Here is a 27,249-nt window from a genome sequence, read left to right as displayed (position 1 = left end):
GTGGCAACCTCCCATTTCCGCTGAATTTTCATAAATTATTATAGAGCACTTCTGATTGTCGTAGAATCTTGAAATTTGGTAGAATGTTGGAGCTGGTAGTTTACACAAAGGAAAAAATTTAAAGTTTGAGAATTTCAGCCGGGGGGCGTGGCAACCACCCATTTTCACTGAATTTTCATCAAATATAGAGATTTTATATTCTACAGCCATACCTTGCAAAAAGTAGTGAAATCACAACAAAAACATTACTGTTAAAAAAAGAGCCAAGTTCTCCTATGTTGAAATTATGCTGGCACAAAAAGTACTGAGATGTAAAAGTGTACCAAGTTCTAAAGTTTGGGTTCAAATTTGTATCAATAAAATTTTGATTGTTTACTTGGCAATTTTTGAAATAACTTTAAAAATCGATAATTAAGAAAAATTGTCAAGAGAACAATCAAAATTTTATTGATACGAATTTGAACCCAAACTTTAGAACTTGGTACACTTTTACATCTCAGTACTTTTTGTGCCAGCATAATTTCAACATAGGAGAACTTGGCTCTTTTTTTAACAGTAATGTTTTTGTTGTGATTATTATTAAAGGATGTTTCCGTTTTTATGGGTTAACTTTTTCACCTTTCAATTTATCAAATTTATACGGTAAACTTTTTTTTCCAATGTGTATTATACAAAACACCATCTTTAACAATACATAACAATACTTAAAACCTCTTAACAAAAAAGAAAAAATCAAAAATTTATGCCTCCAATATGTTTGAATATGAATCCACTTAGAAGAGAGGTGACAATGGTGTTTTTTTTTTTTTCATTGTTTTTCTTTCAAGGTAACCAAGTAATTTAAGACTTTGTCAAATACTTTTAAATAATATTTACTGCTAAGGTAACCAATTTTGAAATTTCATTAAAGTTGATAAAAAAAAAAAAAAAACAAAAACCAACAACAACTTTTTAACTAAGACAAAACGTTTTCATTTCGCCTCTCTGGTGTATACCTTTATACTTAAATAAAGGTTTTTTTATCAAAAATCCTATCCTTAAATAAAATATATATTCTCATCCCTTAATAAGGAGAAGTTATAGAGAGAGAGAGAGAGAAAAAAGGAACGTGCTGCGGTGACGTTTAAAATACGTTTTGCATTTCAACGTTCAGGTGGCAATGGCAAGTGTATATAAAGTAAAATGTAAAAAAAAAAAAAACTTTGTCTATGCCTTCATCGACAAGAACGACGACATTCTCGTTGTCGTCATTGTAGTCGTATAACAAAAGAGAAGGATAATCGTCTTAAAATTAATTACATCAACCAAGAGTGAAGTGAGAGTATAAGAAGAAACCACAACCAGAAAGCTTTAGCCTGCTCTAAGGGTGTGTAATTAATTGCAGAAGATACTTTGGTTTACTTTTTTGATTTTTTCCCCCCAAGTCCCTAGCGAGTCACAGCGAGTTGTCAATATATTCCTTTTTTTTTCTAATTTTTTTTTTTTTTTTTTTTTTTCGTTCTTATAAGTACTTAATGGGGACTTAAGTTACATTAATCACATTCACGCAAAAGCAAAAAAGAAAAAAAAAAAATCAGAGACTTCAAATACAAATATTACTCTTGAAATAAGAAGTAAAAAAGTTCTTCTTGATTTGAAGTGTCATTGGATATTCTTGATGTCTTCTTGTCATTGGGTTAATTAAAATGCTAATTTTGGAATAAAAAAAAAAAAAAACAAAAACAAAAAAAAGTTTTAAGGAGGTTTAAGAAGGTTTAAGGGGAAATATTTTCCTTTCCACAATGATGAAGGATATAGACAGGATTATTATATTTTTCTTATTATTTTTTGTACCTTTTTTTCATTAATAAGGTGATTAATTTTAAATTAATATTTTCTTTGAGTTAAAATTTTAACTTTTTTTTTCTTCTTATTTTACAGCATTTAAATAACCTCCTAGAGCACTATCTGGAACCAATGAAACGCGAAACGTTCCTCTCCAATGCGGAAATCAATGCTTTGTTCGGTAATATTCATGAAATTGTTGCCTTCCAGCGTCAATTTTTGCAAAATCTCGAGGAAGCTTTAGAATTGGAGCCCGACTTTCATAAATTCGAGCATCCAAGTCAGTTTCGGGTAAGTACAAAATAATAATTTATTAAACACACAAAATCTTCTACAATAAGTTTCCTTTGAATCCTGTTTATCACATAAATCTCTTTTTCCTTTGAATCATGCGGAACTATGGACAAAAATTATATCCATAAACTTAACTATACACACAAGTTTCAGTTTAAAATTTATTATATCAGCCCAGGATTTAGTTGGTTTTTCTTTGAAATCGAAAATTTACAGCCACTTTGGCACCCTGGGTGCAATAATAAAATTGCAAAGAAACAATGGAAAAAAGCTGCAAAACTATACGAGTATTATATACATCGTGATTGGATATCATAACAATATAGCAAGAAAAAGGAGTAAGGTTACCCAGTACCTCTATAGAGAAATAAGTTCGATACAATCATGATAGTTATTGGATTTTGGTCACGGAAGAACAATATAAGCATCATCGTTGGGGTTTGGCTTGTATCCGTGGTCGTTATAAACTATATATGTATATTTTTCCAATTTTTAACTTTTTGTATTTGGGGAAAATTTCGATTTTTATTCCACGAACTGAGAGTTTTTTCAATTCAATTCAAATAAGAATTTTTTAAACCCGAGCTATTATTTGTAAATAAAATTGTAGTATTTTGTCCATTGATATCAGAACATATTTTCAATCAATAACACCAGTCAGCAAAAAACAAAAACCAAAATTCGGGAGCAAGAACTTTGTTAGGTGTCAATTAAAGACTTTAGTGTGCTGAATTCAAAACGGTTTACAGATTTACTCTGTCACGACTAGTTTTTGAGCTACAGTCATCAATATTTTCTCTATATAAACTCCCAAAAACTAATTTCCAACTATAAGTTCTTTTTGATGTTTTGTCAAAAATATTGGTTCAAAAAACTTTGAAAAAAAAAAACCAGTCAGATTTTTTAAATTTCAATATATTTGGGAATAAAAATAATTTTGAAGAAAAATAAATATGGCGTTTTGAGATTGCATAAGTATTTTTGCAAAAAAAATTGTAATTCGACGCCAAATGTACCAAAAAAATGCGTTTTTGACCTGTTAATATTCAACTATTTCACAAACGTGACGTGCATGTGAAATTTTTAGAAAAGTAGGGTTATGTTCTAGCTCTATTTTCGTTGCCGATTACATTAAACGTGAATTAAGTACCTATTCATTTTTCACTTCGCAGTTGGAATAAATAAAGCATTTCTTCTAAATGTTATTTGGACGATTTCGTTCTTTGATTTGATTTCTCTCACACTAAAATAAACAAGCTAGAAGTGTGGCAGAACTTGTTTGGAGTTAAATCACAGGTAAAAAGTAATTTTCAGAGTATTTTCGCTCGCGAATTACATCGGTAAAATCACCATTTCCAGCCTTCGATAAAGTGACTCAGATAAAATCACGAGTTCGCATAATTTCTGTGGGTTAGTATTCTCAATAAAATTGTCACATCGGTTTAACCACGGATTTGTTCCTCAAAATCACGAAATATTTCGGTAAAATCACGAATTGTTTCGGTAAAATCACCGGTTTCGCGGGAAACACCATGGGTCGCTCCAAAAAATTCACGAACTACGACTTCGGTATAATCACTGGAAAAATCGCAAACCTCTACATTACAACCATAGAATACTACGGTAAAATTATGTTTTTTTTGTTTTGTTAAAATCACGGATAACTCTAGTTAAATCACGTATTCCTCCTTAAAAATCACGGTTTGACTCCCAAAAAAAATTCATGGGTTACCAAGTGAAAGCAAGGTTTTCCACAGGATTGCAGTTTGCCATGTTAGCTTCGTAGTTCAAAGTGCGAATGCTGAAAAAAAAAAACGAACGTGAAAAATGTTTTTTTACCTACTTGAAATTATTTTTAATTAAGTTAGTTAAAATGTTCTGGAACTTCATAAATTTTGTTTAAAATCACTGTTTAAAATTACAGTGAATAAAAAATCACTGTCACAGTTATATGTATCTGTGATTGAAAAATCACGTAGTTTTCTTTTAATGAGGAAAATTCACCAAAATTATGCAGAATAGAAATCAGGTCGGTGAAGCATTACTTCTTCGAAGCTACAAAATCAGTTTTATAATACTGACATATCGTCGGCGTAAAGCAAAAATGTTCTAAGTCACAAAAAGTAAATTTTATAGAAGACGATTTTTAAGTTTCAAATTGGGTTAAAAAATTTGTTTTTTATAAAGTTTGTTCTTTTCTCTTGAATAAACCATACAAGTTTACATTATTAGTAGATGCATACTATTTTTAAATATTTTTTAAAACTAAAAACCCAAAATTTTACTTAGAACAATTCCTATAGGTACAAGTACGCACTTTCCTTAAATACAAAGTGAACTTAGAAGAAAATATAGCGGGACTTAGAACAATTTAGAATACTCGGGTCTCATTTTCAGAAAACTACTTACCTGTATTTATTGTTCTATTTCAAATTAAATTATATTATCAGCTGAAAAGATTTTTTTTAGACAAAAACCCTTTTCAAATTCGGAAAGGGCACCCTCAAATTAGTAAAACTGCATCATTATCTCATTTTTGGTAAAAACTGGATTTAGAACAATTTTGCTTTATGCCGACGATATATCCTTGCACCCCCTAAAAAGAAAATCAGTGTTTTCCAATTTTCGAAAATTGTCTATCAAATTAAAAATCTGTAACATTAAAAAAACTTCTTAAGGAATAACATTTTTTGTTAATTTTGTATCTTAAAGAACTTATCTTACGTAACCAAATTAAAAAATTTTGAAAATTGGTTCTGCTCTCTGTAAAATTGTAAATTTGAATTTTAAATTTGGTCCAAGTAATAAAATTTCTGTGTCAATTGAATACTTTTTAAGAATTCCTCTGAAAATAAAAATATTTAGGTGTAAAGTTTAAAACCAAAGGAGAATGGGCAAGTTTGTATGAAACGTGGACGTTACGCGGCCAGGAATGAAATTGCTATTTTTTGATGTAATTAAGGTTTACATATATTGTGCAGAAGTTTTATCCCTGTGACGTATTTCAATAACGGATAAAATGCATTTTTGCATTAAACACTTTATATATGTCTCAATTTTATAACTCAAATGTGTATTTTAAGTGAAAATATTATTCTCTGTCATTTTCCCAGAGTCTGAAGACCTTTATCTTGAATATCCAACCACTAGAACCCAAACTATAAGCATTTTAAAACACCAATTTCCAGCCTATTTTTAGAGTTACGTTGTTCAATTTTTTGTTACTTTGAATTGTTTGAAATTTTTCGAACCTGAAGTGGTTGTCTTAAAAATCTTATATTATGAGTTCTATTGGTCGGATTTTCAAGATTAATGTCTTCATGTTCAGGGAAAATGACAGAGCATCATATTTTATGTTCCATATAAAAATATAAATCAGTTTTTCCTTCATACATTGAACAATGCATTAACAATACTAATACTGCATTATCTTGCATTCTTAACGCAATACAGCGAAACGTCCATAGTAAAAGTTTTTCCTGGGTTATAATTCTTTCATTTGATACCAATTTTATTGATGGCCGCTCAACGTCCAAAATGCCCATTCTCCTTTATTTTAAATTTTCATCGAAAATCATATGCAGGTAGCTCAATGCTAAGTTTTTTCTAACTACTAATTATTTTTTATTGCTCTATCTCACAATTTGGCCATACAGTCCCCAAAATAGCAGAATTTTCTTCACTTTTTTACAACAGGCCTGCGTATTAAAAAATAAAATAAAATTTGGATATTTAACCCTTTCGAACCAAAGCTATGAAAATCAATATTAAAAAATGTTTTTTCGGTATTATCGGGTCAAAAACATCACAACTAAGAACTATGAATAGCAAAAAGTAATTTTCCAAAATAATAAATAGCAAAACTAGGGTGTTATTCTCATGTTACATGTAAGTAACATGCACAGCTTATGACAACAAAAAAAGTCGGAGAACTGAGAAAATAACTTTTTATGAAACTATAATGTATGATACTTCTTCTAAGCAAAAAAAAAAAAACACTTTCTGCATTAACATTTTTTATATCTTTTTTTTTTCAAACTATGACCATATATAAAAAAATTTTTTTGCAAAAAAAAAATGCGAATTTCAGTCTCTTTTTCGATAAAAAAAAATTAAAGGTATGATATTTGACTAACTTTTTGTAATAATCCAGTAACTAGACATTATTATCTTTCAATTAAGCCATCGAAACCTTAAAAACTGTTTAATTTAATATTTTTTACGAATTTTTAAAAAAATGTTACATGAGAGTAACGCTGGGTCCGAAAGGGTTAAAGAATTCAACGATATTTCCCGCCATTAAAACGGAATTTACCACATTTTTCTACATTCATGTAGAAAGAGTAATAGAAAAAACACAAAAACTTTTAAATTTCTCTCTTTTTCTTATCAAAGTAAGCCAAAATTGTCCCATTTTCTGCAATTTAAATCAAGATGTAATATGATTTTTTTTTTTTCTTACAACGTATTGACATCTTTCGATAATATTCAAAAGACTCAAAAGAAACCCTTAAACAAATTCTCGTAATACACACATGAACCAATTCAAATGTTTAACAACTTTGGCAAAAGTAAAAGAAACACAACTCATCCAGGACACCCCTTTCTTTTTTCCATCTACAAATATCTTTGAACGCACATTTTACCAAAGGACTTTACTTAAATTGCTATGTCAATCACTATTCTCAAAAACTATTCAACCATACTTATTATAGAATTCATCAAAAATACTCTACTATTCCTTCAGAGTTCCGTTCTATATACATTCAAAAACAACTGAATCAACTTTTAAAATAATCCTCATCTATAAAACAATCCTGAACTACAACTAAATCTCAGTTGATTTAAATTTACTTCTTCAATTCTCTCCCCTAAAAAGGTCCCTTTTGACCGCACAACAGTGACGCCTTTCATAAAATTTTAAATCCTTTTTTGTTTATCGTATATATAAAGTATAAGTCGTTTTCAAATATCTCTTTCGACAAGTCCTTTATACCAAGTCTTTGACCAACTTTTATTTACAAATACGTAAAACAGAATCAAAAAAAAAAAAAGTTCGACGATCCCTTCCTAATCTTTGTTTAATTTTATTTTTATTTTATTTTTCTATTTGAAGTAAGCATTTCCCTATTTATAGTTGCCCTTTAGTTTTTATTCCCCCTCGCATCCATCATCTTTTAGACTAGAGTTTCATTACTTAATTGCAATTACAATGCGACCCAATCACGAGGAACTTTGAAAATAAAATCAAAAAATAAAGGACCTCTTTTTTTTCTTGTTTTGAATGAAAATAACCCAACACTAGAAACCATACACACACATAGACAGAAACTCGAACCCCAGACACAGACATATACAAACTAAATCAAGACTTTTCTTTTGAATTTAATTTAATTTTATGTTTTTTTTTTCTTTTATTTTCAGAATGTCCTGTTTTCAATCGGTTCAGCTTTCCTGTACTATGTTAATCACTTCAAGTTATATTCATCGTTTTGTGCCAGTCACAGCAAGGCTCAAAAAGTTTTACATCCAAGTAAGTATATACAAACATATATTTTTTTTTGCTCTCTGTACACATTACAAGGACTATGAAGTAATTTTAAAGGATAAAAGAGTGGAATAAAATCGAAATCCTTTTTTTGCAAAGAAACAAAAAAAAAACTATATCTTTCTGTGTTTTCGGTTCGATTTTTGGGTATAAGGTACACACATATCCAATTTTACGGTGAGAAAAATGTGAACACAAGAAATACAGACTACATCGTAAAATACTCTCGTTGCTCGTTTATATGCAACAAAAATTAAAAAAGAAAAAATAAATTCGAACAACCAAAAACGGATATAAAACAAATATCACACACAAAACGACTCTACGACACAAATCCCAAAACGAAAGATTCGATTTAATTTGCAAGACGGATGCAGTTTTTCTTCGTTTTTTCGAAAAAAGTGTATAAGGTTTTCCACCTTTAACTCATCCCTTTAACCTTTTGACAAAAAAAAAAATAAAGTAAGAAAAAGGAAAAGGATGAGGATAACTTATTTTGTAGAGTTTTCTTCCGATTCAAGGAAATCCTTTTTTGGCACAACTTTCAAATCACTTTTCCTTCTAGATTCTCTTGTCTATAGGTACCTCCTATACATCGTTTTGTACTATTTTTTTTTTTTACAGGATACCAAAGCACTCTGTTTTTTATTTTTTGCAAATAAAATTGGAAGTGAATTTACTGTTGCCAGATAAAAAAAAAAATATAAAGCTTTGTGAAAAACCGAAAAAGGGAAATAAAATATCTCAGTGAGTTAAGAACTTTACAGAAGACAAAGGTTCGCATTATTGAAAGTGTTTTGCTATAAGCAAAGAGTTGAGGATTCTACAAAAATCAGTAAGATACAAGTGCGAATCGTTGTTTTCGAATGAAAAAAGAGTTTTCAAAAAAAGAAATCTTTGAATTAAAAAAAAAAAAGTAAAATACCTATGCATCAAAGGCTTACCTTAAAATAGATTTTGTAAAATCAGTTTCAGTGTTTTAAAACTGACGTTCTTCAACATAATACCTTCAGAAAAGTTTGATTTAAATACAAAATGAGGGAACTGGTACAACGTAATAATCTCCAATTCGGTTGATGTAGAAATTTATATGTGCACATGCACATCAACGAAGGTATTCACATTTGAAATTGTTCGAAATTGAAGTGTTGCCGTGTGTGATCCATTTCAACAAGGTTATTTTCAACTTTTTGACCAAACTAAGGACAATCGCCGCTGAAAAAGCCGAAAAACTAGCAGCTGTATATTTTCCCTTACATTAATAAAAGCCTTATTAGAATAAACTTTTACGGTTCTGCATAGTTTTTTGAAAAAGACTTTCAATATAGAGCTTAAATGGCCTTAAATAAAGTTATAGCAGTCTTAAAAACAGTTTTAGGAACCTTCAGCCAGGCTATAAGCTTCTGTATCTAAAGACACCTCCAAAAAAATACTGAAGAAATCTCCAATTAGTCAAAGTGCATCTAAAAGAGCTAAATGAACCTCTAACAGAGCCTAAAGGACTCCAAAATATTTATTGTGAGGTCCCATAGATAGAGCTGAGGCTGTTATTGCGATAGCTGCTCTCAATCACTCTGCTATTCCATTGAGCAGATAACAGTTACGATTGCTCTTCATTATCGCTGCTCACTGCTCAGTACCCAGCATTACAAAAATCCAACTCCTTGTTTTAAACCTTTTTAAACTTGGAAATTCCTCTACGGTCAACCTTAAAAGCTTAAAGGTGACGCTTAGATTTGAAACGATTTTTAACTCTTTTAAAAACGACTTTGAAGCTTTCATTTGAACTTCAAAAATTTTCCCTGTATCTGTGTGCTCAGTTTTTGAGAAAAAGTTTTAAGCGGTCTTATAAAACAGCCGTGTATATTCAACGTACACTCATACCCGAGTCAAAATGGAATTTTGCCGCACCATCACCGCACGGATTTTTGAGAACCGCATCTTCGCCGCACCACATCCACATTTCTATTAAGCTGCACCACATCCGCACCAATCCAAAATTATTTTTCATGGTACGGCAAAATTTTCCATATACAACGGAAGCGTGCGGCTGTGCTGCGGCGATGGTGCGGCAAAATTTCAATTTCAACTTTAACTAGGGTTTGAAACAAAATATTAGTTTTGTTTTACATTCTCAGTATATTGGCAACCCCTTAGAAAAAAAAAATTATATAAAAAGACAAGGAACACAGAAATCCTTTATGTCAAACCATGTTCAACTACGTACAAAATAGTTTTCAATGTTGCGAAAAGGATTCAATTTATTCTGAATTATTATATTTTTCGCTACTACTTCTACTTCTGTTCCTGCAACTTTTTGTTACCTTATACTACACATTTTGAGTTACACTGCGGCTGTTGCACGTTTTGTATGTAGTTTTGTTTGGCATGACATGTGTCTTTCTAATTCTTTTCCTATAAAGTTTACACATCGTTGTTGTACGAGTATATAGATGACATACCACAGCAACGAGACGTCCTCCTACTTCATGTTCCTTGCTATTAAAACCTCTATACAAACCTCTGATACCTGCAACCTTATTCTATTTCTATTTCTCTATGTATGTTTGTATATAAACAAAAAAAAAAAAAAAAACATGATGCAACTTTGTCCTTGCAATGATGGTTTTCTGTATTAGTCAGGTAAAAGAGAGCAATTAATTTAATTGAAAACTATTGGCGCTTCGTGGGACAAGCAAGCATTCAATTTAGAAAGAGAGTGAGTAAGAGAGAGAGATATAGTTGAGGTGCAGTGTTTGTGTTTACCATTCACCAAGCCATCTCTAGCTTTTTGCTCGTAATCACGGCCACCATACCCATAACCAACAACAACATGCCAACAGTTGAAGGTATATTATGCCAACATTGCTACACTCTTGCCATCAAGCACCCCAACAACATCAATGTCCTCGCTAGAAATTGCTCGTAATCAAGGACTTTCATATTCGAATCCGCTAAAAATCGATGTGCATCACGTGTACATGATGCTTTTGATATGGAAGAGGAAGCAGCTGAACAGAACATAAGGTTTTTGCTTGTGAGACAGGGTCGAAAAGGGGCAGATGGGGTGGGAATGATGGAAGTAAGATATCTGGGAAAAGTTGAAATGCTTTTATACAAATTGAAATTTCAGATGTTCTGGATTAATAAGGCGATTCTGAGAGACACGCCGAAGTGTTACGTGCTTTTTGTAGAGTGTTAATGTTGGGGCTAATGGATGAAGTGGCGCCCGGGCAGGATATAGGTAGCAATAGTAATGGCAATAACTGAAAGTCATTCTTAGAATCAAGCGCGCAATAACGTGAAATGTATTTATATTTCTGTATGAATGTGTGTGTGTGTGTGTGTTCTCTCAAGGACGAAACCATTGATGGTAATTATGAATAGATGGATGGATGGATGTAAGGAAAAGATGGATAAGATGCTATATAATGCCACGTAACTTATTCGCTAACGGAAAATGAAAAAAAAAAGTGTATTTTTATTGAAATTGTTTTTTTGTTTCAAGAAACTAAAACTACACACCTTGGTATGAAATTTTGTGTGATGAATAATTGAGAAAAAAAAAAATTGTAAGAAGGATAATATAAGCATTTCCTGCAATGAATGGAAATGTTTAATCATCTTGGAAGTATTCAAGTTTAGATGGAGATGGAATTTTTAAAATTTTTAAAGAAGGTCAAAGGGTTTCTTCTTTAAAAGTACACATGTTTAAAATCTAAAAATAATTTAAAAATATATAAATTTCTATGAAAAACTACTGTTTGTAAATCAAGCTCATTTTAATTGAAAATATAATATTCATAGAAAATCATGTTCACTTTGTTATTTTACAGAATCTCAATTCATATTAAAGTTTGTTAGTTTTCAAAATGTTAACTTTTTCAATATTTATTTTTTTTTTCACACTGTTTACATAGTCAAAAACTCATTTCACGTACCATATTGTGGAAAATGTTTACTATTTATTTCACAAGAAGTGATTTCGAGACCTAAATTATGCATTTTTCTTAGAAGATTTTAACCATTAGTAAACTTCTGCCTTCTTGTGAAAAATTACGCGTTAAGCAATATGTTTCAGTTCACATTTAACTATTCATCCCTTTAGTTTGAAAGCTATAAAACCAAAATTACTTACCAGCATTACTGTTCTCAAAAACATGCAATGTGTAATTTAAATACCTACTCATTAACGTGATTACAAGAAAATAGTGGTTGTCGTCTGTAAAGTCGGTTTACGGACAATTATTTTACGTGATAACGTCAAAAGAAAACAGGTTGAGTGCTTTTGTTTAAAAAAAATGATTTAAAAATTTTTTTTATTTTTCAACTGTCTTGTAAACAAATTTATAAGATTTATTCTTATAGTAAAGTAATTAGGGGAAGTGGGGGTAAGACGGCTCACTTAGTGTTTGACTGTCTTAAAAAGTTTTTATTCATTAAGTTTAATGTTTTTTGCAGAAACTCTCATTATTATAAAAAAAAATAAAAAAATACTGAACAAAAGATAATACGTTTTGAAAAAACATCATACAAAAAACCGTCTTGCCGCCACATGGGGATAAGACCGCCCTATAAAATTTTGTTGGTAGAAAGACCGTTTCTATTGTTTTAAATGCAGCCTATTTGGTAATAATAACACTATCAGCTATATTTTCATTAGTTCTAACTCCAGCACAAGCTTTTTGGTACCATTTGGTACACATTTTGCACTTAATCCAACAATACTTTGGATTGGATCAAGAAAACAGTTGCAGGTACAAATATACAATTTGCAAAGTCCTCTTCTTCAGAATCATCAATTACTGTATTGTTTGGTGCCTGTTGCTTAGCTTTTTGGAAGATTTAACGGTGAACTTCTTTTTTCACTTTGTTTAAGCTACCAGAGCTTCCAATTGCGCCCATGGGCGGTCTTGCCCCAGTCATATCATATTTGATGTTCTGTTTTTTTTTTTTTTTTTTAATTTATCTTTATGACTCCTTCTTTCGCATAAAATACTTTTTAATATTCACTTTCTATTATAAAAAAAGGAAAAGTTAAAAATTTTAATTATTTCAGTGTCAAAAATACAACTGACTTTTCACATGAACGATAACAATTTGATGAAAAAATCACAAAATTTACCGTAACTCTTTGGGGTCTTAACCGAAATTGCTAAAACTTACAGACCTGATCGATCGTACCAAAGGGTACCTATTTTATATTGCAAGTGTTGCCAATTTTACTTTTTTTCATACAACATAGTACGAAAACCGTCTTGCCCCCATACTCGGTCTTGCCCCCACTTCTCCTAAGTTAAAGATTAAAACCTTACATGTTTATATCTGTATGTTTTGTAGAAAAACGAAATAACTTTTTGAATCCAATCATAATATACAAGAAAAAGCTATAAAAAAAATACCGTTTTTTTTTTTCTTTTCTCATTATATCAATTTTTTTATATGAAAAGCTTACCAAAAAATTATATCATTTAAAAGTTTAATATGTATTTCTTCTTAAGAATAAAGCCATATTTGATTTTTAAAAATCAATCTTTTTTATCTTCTTACACCATTAAATCCATTTTTACCTGCGATATAGGTACTATATATCAAGTTATGCATTCGTACAAAAAAAAAAAGTTGAGATAATATTTTTCCATGACATTACGATGGTAGACAATGCCAAAAAAGTGGGTCCCGGAAGTCCGTCTGTCTGTCTGTCAGTCTGTCAGTCTGTCAGTCTGTCAGTCTGTCAGTCTGTCAGTCTGTCAGTCTGTCAGTCTGTCAGTCTGTCAGTCTGTCAGTCTGTCAGTCTGTCAGTCTGTCAGTCTGTCAGTCTGTCAGTCTGTCAGTCTGTCAGTCTGTCAGTCTGTCAGTCTGTCAGTCTGTCAGTCTGTCAGTCTGTCAGTCTGTCAGTCTGTCAGTCTGTTAGTCTGTCAGTCTGTCAGTCTGTCAGTCTGTCAGTCTGTCAGTCTGTCAGTCTGTCAGTCTGTCTGTCTGTCTGTCTGTATAAGGAGCTACAGCCTAAACGGATGGACCGATTAATGTCAAACTTGGTATGTAGCGTTATTCTGCGACTCTCCAGAGGGGTTTTTGGAATTAATTTTTTTGGACCAAAAATAACGGTACTTGTCATATACCGATTTTAGTAAAATTGAAATATCTCGAAAACGGCTCTAACGACTTTGTTTAAAAAATTCAAATGTTAGTTTTGAGCTAAGGTCTATCTTTCAATGAAAAAAAATTTTTTTGAAAATCATTATTAACGGTACCTGCCATAGAACCGTTTTTTTCAAATCCGATTATCTCCGAAACTGCTTATTCGATTTCAACGAAACTTTTTGTGGAGAAGCATTTATATAATTTAAATATAAGCCAAAATTTTGAAAAAAATAATTTTTGGATTTTTAAAAAAATTTTGAAAATTTTTTTTTGAAAAATCAAATTTTCGAAAACGGGACATTGAACTTTTTTGAAATTTTGTTTTTAGATGTTGATTAGTGATTTCTACCAAATGACATACCAATTTTATTTTAAAACTTTTTTTCCAAAAAAATATTTATAAAAAATTAGTTTTTTAAAAAACGGCTATAACGATTTTGAAAATTTTTTTTCTAAAAATGCATGTTAATATATCAATCAAAACTGCATACTTGTTTTGGAGGGCAATTTAATTTCAGATTTTATTTTATTTTTTAAAAAAACGAATTTTATTATTTTTTTTTCCAAATTTCTATATAAAAAGTCTTAAAAATTTAAGCAACTTTAACTCTAAGAGCAAGTTCGTGCGACCCAGTCGTGCATTTTATTTTTTATATCACAACAACTAACAAATTTTATATCATCTGAAAGGTGTGTAACTTGTAGTAAAAGTATCTATATTTGGGATAAAAAAAACTTGTTTTTCCCGTTGTTCAGTCAAAAATCATTTTATAATACCAAGTGCATAGCCATAACCATAAAGTTTGAAATTTTTTGAACACTCTAAAAAATCCTAAAAATAATTTTTAAAAATCAGGTGTTTTTATTATTTTTTGAATGACATTTTTCAAATTGTCAAAAAAATGCGCCTACCTATAATCACTTCTTTGTCAAAGTTATACATTAAAACATGTGTTAAGTTTAAAAAAAAAAAAAAAACATTTATAACGTAATTTTGAAATTTTCTAGAATTTTTTCAATACCATTCTCAGCCTAACAAAAAATGTATCTATCGATTATAAAAAAAATGATTTTTCTAAAAAGTTGCGTTTAGAAAATAGCCACTTTTTTTAAATTTTGTTTAACCCCTATTTACCCTATTTAATGATTAAATTTTTCAAAATCCTTCTTTAATATTCACCTTAAGGTTATTATCTTTCAAATAAATTATAGAAGATTTTTGTATCTCCAATGGCTAATTTTTAATTTTTCATTGAAATTTATGCCGCACTGCTGAAAATTTCATGTGAAACGGGAGAAAATGGCGTCAATTTTTCGTGAATGCTGTCATGGTTCATCGATTTATAAGACGTTTTCACGTCAAAATTAGATTATATGCAAAACATATTCCCATATTCAGGTATATTCAGTAGTTTTTTATGCTCTTGACTAAAAAAGTACGTATACACCCGAGTGATCCATTTATTTACATAAACTTATTCGTTATACCGAAAAGTAGTTTTTCAATTTTTTACATAAAGTTGGAATTTTAAGGAAAATCAAGGGGCACGGTAGTGCCCAGCCAAGTTCTCTAGCAACTTTGGCACTACACCCTTATTTACAGGAAACAACTCAGGCCATTTTCGACCCCCCTCTAACTTCCACACCAAAGATGCTAGAAATTTCAAACTCACTACATTTGTTGAGCTCGTAAAAACCAAACTCCTCACAAAATTTCAGCCTCCTACGATGAGTAGTTTCTGAGATATAGGGCTTCAAAAATCGCAAAAACCGTAACTGACTCACTGACTCACTGACAGATCATCAAAATTATGGAGAACTTCCCGATATCGTAGAAACTTGAAATTTTACACGGTGATAGGACTTGTGGTGTATACAAAGGAAAAAATCGAAAATTTGAGATTTTCAATTCAGGGGGCGTGGCATCCGCCCATTTCCGCTGAATTTTCATCATATATTATAGAGCACTTCTGATTATCGTAGAATCTTGAAATTTGGTAGAATAGTAGAGCTGGTAGTTAATACAAAGGAAAAAATTTAAAACTTGAGAATTTCAGCCAGGGGGCGTGGCAACCGCCCATTTCCGCTGGATTTTCATAAATTATTATAGAGCACTTCTGAATGTCGTAGAATCTTGAAATTTGGTAGAATAGTAGAGCTAGTAGTTTATACAAAGGAAAAAATTTAAAACTTGAGAATTTCAGCCAGGGGGCGTGGCAACCGCCCATTTCCGCTGAATTTTCATAAATTATTATAGAGCACTTCTGATTGTCGTAGAATCTTGAAATTTGGTAGAATGGTAGAGCTGGTAGTTTATACAAAGGAAAAAATTTGATATTTGAGAATTTCAGCCAGGGGGCGTGGCAACCGCCCATTTCCGCTGAATTTTCATAAATTATTATAGAGCACTTCTGATTGTCGTAGAATCTTGAAATTTGGTAGAATGGTAGAGCTGGTAGTTTATACAAAGGAAAAAATTTTAAATTTGAGAATTTCAGCCAGGGGGCGTGGCAACCGGCATTCCCGCTGAATTTTCATCAAATATTATAGAGCACTTCTGATTGTCGTAGAATCTTGAAATTCGGTAGAATGGTGGAGCTGGTAGTTTACACAAAGGAAAAAATTTAAAGTTTGAGAATTTCAGGCAGGGGGCGTGGCAACCACCCATTTTCACTGAATTTTCATCAAATATAGAGATTTTATATTCTACAGCCATACCTTGCAAAAAGTAGTGAAATCACAACAAAAACATTACTGTTAAAAAAAGAGCCAAGTTCTCTTATATTGAAATTATGCTGGCACAAAAAGTACTGAGATGTAAAAGTGTACCAAGTTCTAAGGTTTGGGTTCAAATTCGTATCAATAAAATTTTGATTGTTTACTTGGCAATTTTTGAAATAACTTTAAAAATCGATAATTAAGAAAAATTGTCAAGAGAACAATCAAAATTTTATTGATACGAATTTGAACCCAAACCTTAGAACTTGGTACACTTTTACATCTCAGTACTTTTTGTGCCAGCATAATTTCAATATAAGAGAACTTGGCTCTTTTTTTAACAGTAATGTTTTTGTTGTGATCCAATTTACAAAAACGAAGTCTTAACATTGGAATAAATTCAATTTGAAAATAGTGTCTTCTCTGAAAATCGAAATTGGTTTTGAATTTAATTTCGATTTACATTTATTTTTTAAATCATATCGGAGCATACTTCACCCTTTTGCCACATAACTTAAGTTTCTTTCTAGATGCAACTTCATGAGTCTTTTTCGGTTCCAATTTAACACAGCCCTCTTAGTTACTATAAAATTACGGTGCTTTAAACTTGCAAATAATTTGAATTAGAATTTCAAAGTAAGTCTTGCAATTTGGAAAATTCATTTAGTCATTAATTTCATTTTATCTCGATTATAATTGTACTCAATTAAATACAGAGTCAAACCATTAGACAATTAAAATCCATTCAAATACAACCCATACACACACATACATGCATACATTCTCCAAGGACTAAATCTGTCTGCTTCTCTTGAAACCAAAAATAGACTTTCTTTTTACCTTGGCCATATAATTGAGTTATATGTGTAGGTATAATATGACTATGACAAGTGCATACACACATATAAATATTACGCAATATGGTCACCCCCTTAAACAAAATGAATCCTTCTTCGTTGGATGTTATGATATTATGTATGTGGAACGCATATCATTAATGTGAATTTTATTATAAGCTTTTGCTTGCACCACCAACCGACTCTGCTGAAACTAAACTCTGAGGAATACCTATAAACTTAAAAAAAAAAAAAAACACTCTCATGCGTCACATCACATTCACATATGTATTTTTTATATATGTATATGAAAATGAAAATCTCGACTCACACGTCAAATCGTTTTTTGTTTGCGGTCTTCTTATCCTTATGGGTAAGTTTTCTTTTTTTTTTTGTACATTTCATATCACAACCACAAAAACAACTCACGTAATTGCAACATGGAAAGAGAAATATATTTATGTGGATATTTTATTCTGGAGGTCCTTTTTTTTTTACTAACCCCATGACGTACATACATATTTATATTGCGTGACTGAGAGTGATTGTGATAAGATGGGTTTCTCAGGATAGTAAAAAAAAAACAAGAGAGAAGCAGGATTTACATGGAATTGAAATTATATCTAATGGTCGTGGTAATATTATTCATTCTTTCATTTGGTTTTCTGATTCATGGAATAACGCTCTCTCAATAGAAAAGACTTTCGGTGCACCAGTTGGAAGTTCACTTTTATAGTATATTTTTGTTTCCAGAATAACTGTTTCGAAGAAGAAACCTAGAGCAAGCAGAGTAAATTATAATAATACTTTGCGAGGCTTCTTTACAATGAATTTCCAAAGGTCTGTAGAGTTACCTTTAGGTAGTTAAGGACACTATGCAAGTGTAATTAAATATTTGTCCTTTTTTAAGAGAAATTGTTCTTTTTTTTTACTTATCGTCCATTTTCATTGGTACGGTTAAAAATTACATAAGACAGAGTTGCAAGCATAAACAGCTTGCAAACGAATTACAATCATGAAGTTGGCAAGTAAAATAAATTTCAGCCAACGGAATATTTTATCAACAAATTTAAAAATAAAAAGCATATCCATGGAGCTGGATTTCAGCACGACATTTAATAAATTTTCAAGTCATTTTAGTACAAAAAGATTGAGAGCAATGTAAAACTATTGGCTTAAGTCTAAATTTGTCATTAAACCTTCTCTGTAGGTTTTAATGGCTTTCATTCAACAAGTTCTACAGTTAATATTAGAGTTCCTCAGTGAAGCCATTTAGGTCCGATTCTTTTTACTATATTTTTAAATGATGTTACATATATTTTTAAAGTAGTCTAATAGTACAAAATATGCTGATGATGTTAACATATTAAACACTATTTTTAATGATCTTGACTTTAGAAAAATTGCAGATTTTCCTTTACTTTACACTACTTATTTACCTAATCTAAGAATAGCAGTTTTTTTGGAAGGAAGTTCAGGAATTATATGGGTCACTCGAGCGTATACGTTCTTTTTATTACAGTATAAAAGACTATAAAATTTGTGCACCAGAAAAGGGACATAATTTTTCTAAAAAAATTAAGCAAAATATTTATACTTAAATCACAACTGCATTACACTGTTTAGTGATTCATGTTTAATACAGTTTTGAAAATTTACACAATGAATTATCAAAATCAATTGTCTCAAAAAAATTAAATTAAATTCTAGAATTTTGTTCGCTCAATTACTTGCGATATAGGTACTATAGGGCAAGTTTAGGATTCGTAAAAAAAATCGAACTCGAGAAAACAATTTTACATGACATTACGATGATGGAGAATGCCAAAAAAGTGGGTCCGGCAATTCTGTCTGTCTGTCTGTCTGTCTGTCTGTCTGTCTGTCTCTATCTGGAGCTGCAGCCTAAACGAGTGAAGTGATTTTCTTCAAACTTGGTGGTTAGCAGTTTTTGGTGATTCCCTAGAGGGGAAATTGAAATTTTTTTTTATGACCAAAACTAACGGTACCTGCCATATAACGGAAATAGAAAAGTTAATTTTTTTCAAAAACGGCTCTAACGATTTTGATTAAAATTTTTGTGTGTAGTACTACACATAATAGCCAACTTTTTAAATAGAAAAAATATTTTTTGTACCGTTATTAACGGTACCTGTCATAGAACGGTTTTTTTCGTTTCTGAATATCTCGTACAACATTAACCCGATTTAAATGAAAATTTTTATACAAAAGTGTGTAAGTAAAGATAATATTAAAATTTTAGAAAATTTTCAAAAAACGCATTTTTGGTTTTTTTAAAAATATTTCAAATTTTTTTTTTGAAAAATCAATTTTTTGAAAACGAATCAATGAAAAATTTTGAAATTTAGTTTTTATGTGTAAATTAATTATCTTCAAAATGGCATACCAACTTTTTTTTTGAAAAATGTTAAAAAATTTGTATATATAAAAAATTATTTTTTTAAAAAACGGCTCCTACAATTTTCGAAAATTTTTTTCTAAAAATACCTTTTTATACAAGAAATAAAATGGCATATTTTTTATTTTTTTTAAGATAATTTAAAACGGAGTTTAATTAATTATAAAAACAGATTTAATTTTTTTATACTATTTATGAAATTTCTTCAAAATATCAAATTTCTTGAATGAAAAGCTTTAACATTATAGTTACTTTAAGCATAAGAGCAAGTACGTGCGACCCCAGTCGTGCAATTTATTTTCTATGAAACTACTAATTCAATTTCAACTTTTTGAAATTTTGGTTTAAGATATTGATAAGTGATTTCATAAATGTTATCTTCTTCGCTGGCTATAGGTCTTGTTTCGATTTTATCTAAAGAAGATAACATTTATTTAATAAAGAAAGGTCACGGAATAAGGCATAAGAATAAGTGATTTCTTCAAAATGGCTTACCAATTTTATTTTAAACCTTTTTTTGGACAAAAAAAATTATTTATATAAAATTAGTTTTTTAAAAAAAACGGCTTTAACGATTTTGAAAATTTGATTTTCTAAAAAAGGACCTTGATATAGCAAATGGATTTGCATACTTGTTTTGGAGGGCAATTTGATTTAAGATAATTTGATTTAAGAAATCGTGTTACAGTTTCATCAAATAAGTTTTTAAAATCCCTGTTCGGGCGCCATTTTAAATTTGTGCAGAGTTGGAAATTTTTGAAAATTCAAGTTTCTGGAATTCTAAAAACTCAAAATTATAAAAGATTCCTACGTCATTTTTGATATACTCCTAAGTGAAACTAGCTCACGTGAATTGAAAACTCAAAGGAATTATACCTTTTTATTGTTTTATGCAGTGCTTATCACGTCTCTTGTTTTTTTTTTTTTTAATGAGATGTTGCGAAGTGAACTTAGTTTTTTGTTTATTAAATACTATTGCTTATCTATCGTAGAAGAAGTTTTAATAATCCCATTACTTCTTTTCATTTAAAATCCATTTTGGCAACAACCCATCAAGTTTCAAAATAGTTTCCATCTGCTTCATCATGTTTAAAAAAAAATTAAATGCAAATAAATTACAACGATTCATTTCTCCAACTGAAAATGATATACCTACAAATGATGTGTGCAGTAAAATTTAACCACTGCAAATATACACACACACCACACACATCCTTATATGAACAACCTACTTAATTAGAGTCAACATTCTTTAGAACAAGCAACGAAGACCAGGAACTGAAAAAAAGTTGTTTTTTTTTGTGTTTTTTTGAAATTACCAACCATAATTAGGATATGATTTCGCATTCAAAACCTGAATGTAACTTGAGAGCTTCCAATATAATTAGAAGTAGGAGTTCTTGAATGTCTGAAGGACTAATTATCAGGTTTAAAGTCAAAATATAAATTTCATGGAAATCTCTTCAAAACTGAATTTACTATTTTTTTGTTGCAATGATTTGAATGAATCATCATAGTTGAATAAATAATGGGTAGAAAACTTCTCATAGGTCAAACATACATAACTTGAAAATACATTGAACTCAATTTTTTTACAAGAAGGACTCTCTTATAAATACTTCGTTTTTTTTTTTTAATTTTCAGATGAAGGTAATAACGCTTTACAGGAATTCCTAGCGGCAAGAAATCCTAAACAACAGCACAGCAGCACTCTCGAATCGTATTTGATAAAGCCAATTCAACGTATCCTGAAGTATCCTTTACTTTTGCAACAATTAAGAAACTTGACCGATTCACGTGCAGATGAGCATCTTCATTTAGTTGGTACGTAATCATAAGTTTCTTTCCCAACTAGCAATTTTGCTTCTATAAAGCTTTACAGATTCTACTTTTTGCTTCTGTAAAGCTTTATGGAAGAAAAATTGTTGAGTTATGTTATCAGTCTTGAGAAGCCTTTTTTAACAATTTGGCTTCTATTAAGATGCTATTTTGCTTCTATAATGCATTATAGATGCTATTTTCGCTTCTGTAAAGCTTTATGGAAGCAAAATGTATAGTTGGTTTATCACCCTTAAGAATCTTTTTTTAACTTTTGTTTTTTTTTTTATAACTAACAGAGGCACTCAAAGGCATGGAAAAGGTTGCCGAACATATTAACGAAATGCAACGAATCCACGAAGAATATGGTGCTATCTTTGATCATCTTTTTCGACAGCATCAGAAATCCTGCAAACAGCCAATAGACCTTAGTCCAGGTTTCTATTTTTTCAAACTTTATATTTTTACTAAAAATTTGTATTTGATATTATGTAACGAATATTATTTATAAATTAGGTTATTTTATTTTAGGAGATCTTTTATACTATGGCGGCGTTGAATGGCTAAATATATCGGATTTCTTAGGAAAAATAAAGAAAGGTCTCGAGCTACATGCTATGTGCTTTGTATTTAAATCAGCGGTTGTGTTCCTTTGCAAAGAGCGTTTGCGACAAAAGAAAAAACTAATGGTAAAGATCCAACTCCTATCTCAATTAACAATTTTACTTCTATAAGGCCTTACAGAAGCTTTATAGAAGCAAAACTGCTAATTGTCACTTTTAAAAGTTCAATCTTTAAAAAAAAAACTTTCTTTTTTCAGGGCGTTTCTAATAAAAATGCACCAAACGAAGTCGAAATAATTCGCTATCAAGTTCTCATACCCGTTACGGAGGTACAAGTTCGTGCCTCTTCAGCGAAGGATATGGATTCACATTTCCTATGGGAATTGATACATTTACGCTCGCAATTGCAACGACGTTCGGAAAAAGTCTATGTACTGTCGAATAGTACAGCAGATTTTCGTAATGCGTTCCTGAAAACGATCAGACAGATAATACGTGAAAGCGTACGCAACATGTCAATTCCGATGAAGGGATTTGGTGGTAGTGCTAGTTCAGTATCGGGTATATCTTCGCAAGGTGGTTCGGGTAGTTCACAAACTTTAGAAAGGCCTAAACAGCAGGTTTGTTAAAAGTCGTTAAACTTGTGAACTCTCAACTTTAAGGGAGGTTTTTCTTTTTTTTTTAGATAACAATCATTCAAGGATCTCAAACACTTGGTAAGCCCAAGAAAAAATCGGGTGCACAACGTCATTCAGCTGGCAATATTGATTATGATAATCTATCGGGTAGCCAAGAGGCTGATGATGTCCCAATGCAATCGCATCAACAATTGCATCCAACCGGTTTCAGAAGTCGCAGTAAGACAGTTGGTGATGCTGCTGGTAATTTGACTAACCAAGTCCGTTTAATCTCAGATTCTCAAAACATATTTCGAACTTCTAGATCCACCACCCAAGCCACCACATCATCAACAACAGCAACAACAACAGATGCAGAGTGATCCAAGTATGGACCCAGGTACCAAGTCCGAAGGTGAAGAAGATTCCCAACAGGGCACAATTAAACCCAAAGCAACACTGGGTAGAACACCAAACCATCTTACTCTAAGGTAAGCTTCAAAACCATTAAGTTCCTAATTTTCAAGGCCTACAAAAGCCCTTTTATACATTTTGTTTGGGGAAAGTCGTTCTTTCCTCAAAGATTTCGTATAACCGGGCTTTTTATAAGAAGAGGTGACCACCGAGTTACTAAGCTCTTAAAGTTAGAGGTCAAAATTGGTTATAAAATAAAGATAAGTTGATACTTAAAATGTAAAAATAGGGTTTCCACTTTTCAATTGGAACTTCGACGTAACAAACCTCTTTTAAACTGTCATATCTTCGTAGTTTAAGCAAATAAGAAGATTTTTAAAATGCCAAACCAAAGTCTAAGTAGTGATTAAAATTAATACAAAAATATAAGAAATGAAAAGGGTTGCCGAGTATTTTTCAATATTTTAGAGACGATACCCGAATTTTTAAGATAAAAGAGGGTCTCATTTAAAATCTGATGCATGTTTTAGCAATTAAATCTATCAAATATCATACATTTTGGCTGAAAAAATAGTATTTTTAGTGGCTTTTGGCATTTGGGTAGGGTTGCCGAGTATTTGTATATAGGTATTTTAGAGGTGCCGCCCGGCATTTTCAAAATAAAAGACGGTCGCACCTAAAATCGATTCATGTTTAAACAAGGTTTAAACCTTTAAATAACAACATTTTAGCTGAAAAGTTAGTATTTTTAGCGTTTGGGTAGGGTTGCCGAGTACTTATCCGTATTTTATAGGTGGTTCCCGACATTTTTAAGGTAGAAGTGAAAGTCAGCTAAATTTCAGTGTATACTTTAGCTTTTTAGTGTATAAAAAAATGTACTTTTTTGCTCAAAGAAGTTTTTGTAGTGTTTTTTTTTATTTGAATAGGGTTGCCATATTTGTAGTCCTACGTTCCTTACCTTTAGACTTGGGTTTGGTATATTAAAAACTTTCTTATTTGATTAAACTACAAAAATATGAAAATTTAAAATAGGGTTGCCACATTGAAGTTCCCATTTTAAAAGTGGTAACCCTTTTTTTTCATTTTCAGTATCAATTTATCTTTCATTTGACACAAATTTTAGCATCTATCTCTTAGCTAAGTAAATCGACGGTCACCTCTCCGACTATTTGTTTTGAACTTTAAACCCCTAAAAACCCTTTTACCCAAAAGCTAGTTATATTTTCTAGAAGCTAATTTTAACCTTTATCTTTTATAAATTTAACAAACAAAAAAATGCAATATGCACAGCACAACATCAACCCTATCGGTCGGAAGCACAGGTAGTCAAGCGCGATTGATACAATCATCCCATCCCCCATCCAGCTATCAGCCAGTCCTAATGAAAGATCTAGGTAAGACTAAAAGCATAAGTGAAATTACATCACCTACAAGTGAGAAGAATGCCTTCCCAGGGACAAGTAGTACTAATTTAAATATAAGTAGTAATTCTAGCTATAGTCATCATCGAACCTCACCCAAACAATCCCCAAAGCAAGACATCCAAGTCATTGAAATATTTTCCAATGAATTGGCAAAGTCTGCATCCTCTAATAATAATAATAATCAGCAACAACAACAAGAGGACGAACAATCAAATATGCGTTTTATGGATAAACATTTGAGTGATTTAGAGCATGAAAATTTGACTGATACTTGTGACATTGCAACTTATATGGCAAATTTAAAAGAAAAGACTTTGGAGTCACAGACTGAAAATGTCCAACAACAACAACAGGGACCCGATTCGAGTTTGTCACCTGAACCACAGACTGTTATTGATAATACGACAATTGTTGTGGCAGAAATTGCAATGCCTCCAAGAAATGATCGGGAAAGTGATAGTGGAGCTGGAACAGCAACAACTTCGGAACGATCGGAAGCCGAAGATGATTCGGAAGATGCAGCTAATATCATTGTGATTGATAAGAAAGTTGATAAAGTCTTCAAGTCGAAATCGAAGAGTAGCAGTGGAAGTACGAGTAGCACTGGAAGCAGTGTTAGTGGCAAACAAACTAAAACCACTAAATCACCTCGCCAGAGTATTTACATTTCTCCAGATCGTTCTAAATCCCAGGGAAGTAGCCCAGTTCGAATTATCAAAGTTAAATCTCCCAGGCAGAGTATCAGTGATCAAGGTAATAAGAGATTGAGTGTAAGCCTAAGTCGGGACAGTTCTCAGGATAGACTTTCGGTTGGACGAAGAACTCCAAGTCCCCGAAGAAGCTCTGAAGGTGGGGGAATATTAAAACGATCAGCCAGTCCTTGTAACGGGGGTGGAATTTTAAAACCCTCGTCTTCCTCTCCGTGCAAAGCAAAGTCCCCTGACAGAAGTTGTTTGAAGAAACTAGCTCCTTCCCAAAATTGTAGCATCGAATCTTTATCGCCACATCTATCTCCTAGAAGTAGTATCGAACACTTGTCTCCAGATCGTGGCAGCTATCATCGACATTCCCCAAGAAGCAGTTTCGACAGTCGTTGCTCCGAACCAAACCTTGATATTCCTCGAGGTGTTCTAAAAAGCCCTCGGGGAAGTTTTGAGTCTAGATCACCCGAACGTAGTGGTCGTAAACGTAGCATGAGTGCACATGGCAGTTTCGATGCAGCACAAAAACAACCCGATCCCTATTACCATTACTATCCTATTTATGACAATCAGACTTGTAGCGATCACTATGTCACTGCTTCGAGTATGCGCAGGGACAGTGGCCCAACTTCGACAGGACATCGACGAATTAGCAAGTCCTTGGAGCGATCGACATCTCGGGAAAGTAGCACAAGTAATTCCTATCGATATGGTGTGTCTCCCGAAAGAATTTACACCATCAACACAACAACAGGCCCAGTGCGATCGCAATCAGCTGAAAACGCCTTTGCCCGCTATGGCATGAACGATATGGGTATTTATGAGCAATCGTCTTCCTCATCACAACACGGACATTATGGCATGATGCCACCACAAATGCATCCCAGTGAAGCTATTAATCGGGCTCTTGAACATCCAACATGCGTTGATTGCATGTATCAGAAGAAACCATCCTAGCAAAAAGCCCGCGTGCGACAAAGTCGTACGCGGAAGAAGATGCCACGCGGCATGTCTAGCTCATCAGGTGGAAGTTTTGAAGCACATGAGGCACATAGTGCTGATGCAAGTGGTTGTGTCGATTGTCATGATTATTACGAAATTCATGTTTAAACTTATTACAAATACACACAAAGTGAGGATATGATTTACGAGTAATAAACAAAAAAAACAAAAAACCGTGAGTGAGATAGAAACTGTAGATAGATTTTTTTTTAGATAAAAATAAACAATCTATAAGATACAATTCCAGAGTATCTTTATTATTAATATAATAATAAACATTATTCCAATTCCAATGTGACTTCCTTTGATGAAGTTTTTGTATAGAAAAAAAAAAAAAAACAAAATAGTATTACACGTGTGTCTAATGAATGTTGTAGAAAAATAACGATAATTTTAAAAATTGTTATTATATAAATACGGGTGTTATTTAAATAAAAATTATATAATTTATAATTTTCCACTCAAGTTGAGTGCAGGTTTCTTATATATCAAAAAGCGCATTCAGCATTTATAGAAAACAAAATAAAAACAACAACAAACAGCAACAAAAAAAAAACAAAATTGGAACCTCTTGCCAAACTCTTAAAATTTTTAAAATACGACAGACAACTCAAAACTATCTCCGATTTCCACACACATTTCCATCCATATAAATTAAAAAAAAAAAAACAAATAGCAATGCAAAATATTAAATATTATAATTATTGTAAAAAAAATAAACTAATAGCAAATCAAACAGGGATTTTAAAACAATTTTAACGTCTTTAAAAAAACTAAAATTTGTAAAATCATAAATCATCAACGTGTTTATTTTGTTTAAAATTGATTTTTTAATTTTTCGAAATAGCTGAAAGATGTTCTATAGTCTTAAAATCTACCACTCAAAAAGAAAAATCAATTATGTATCTTAACTTCAAGAAAATATTCAAA

At 31.4% G+C, this 27,249-nt stretch overlaps 1 protein-coding gene across 1 annotated transcript in view; it reads left to right on the top strand.

The window, feature by feature from the left end:
- LOC129908972 (protein still life, isoform SIF type 1) overlaps positions 1-27,249 on the top strand; it is a 419,398-nt gene that overhangs the window by 383,094 nt on the left and 9,055 nt on the right. Inside the window, exons 24-32 of the mRNA XM_055985825.1 lie at positions 1,921-2,115; positions 7,543-7,651; positions 21,425-21,604; positions 21,898-22,035; positions 22,130-22,287; positions 22,419-22,781; positions 22,847-23,042; positions 23,104-23,269; positions 24,483-24,586. Of these exons, the coding sequence (XP_055841800.1) occupies positions 1,921-2,115; positions 7,543-7,651; positions 21,425-21,604; positions 21,898-22,035; positions 22,130-22,287; positions 22,419-22,781; positions 22,847-23,042; positions 23,104-23,269; positions 24,483-24,586 (1,609 nt within the window). The remainder of the gene's footprint in view (positions 1-1,920; positions 2,116-7,542; positions 7,652-21,424; positions 21,605-21,897; positions 22,036-22,129; positions 22,288-22,418; positions 22,782-22,846; positions 23,043-23,103; positions 23,270-24,482; positions 24,587-27,249) is intronic.

The sequence above is a fragment of the Episyrphus balteatus genome, chromosome 2 (assembly GCF_945859705.1).
Source record: "Episyrphus balteatus chromosome 2, idEpiBalt1.1, whole genome shotgun sequence".
Classification (NCBI taxonomy): domain Eukaryota; kingdom Metazoa; phylum Arthropoda; class Insecta; order Diptera; family Syrphidae; genus Episyrphus; species Episyrphus balteatus.
This window is presented reverse-complemented; position numbering and strand designations above follow the sequence as displayed.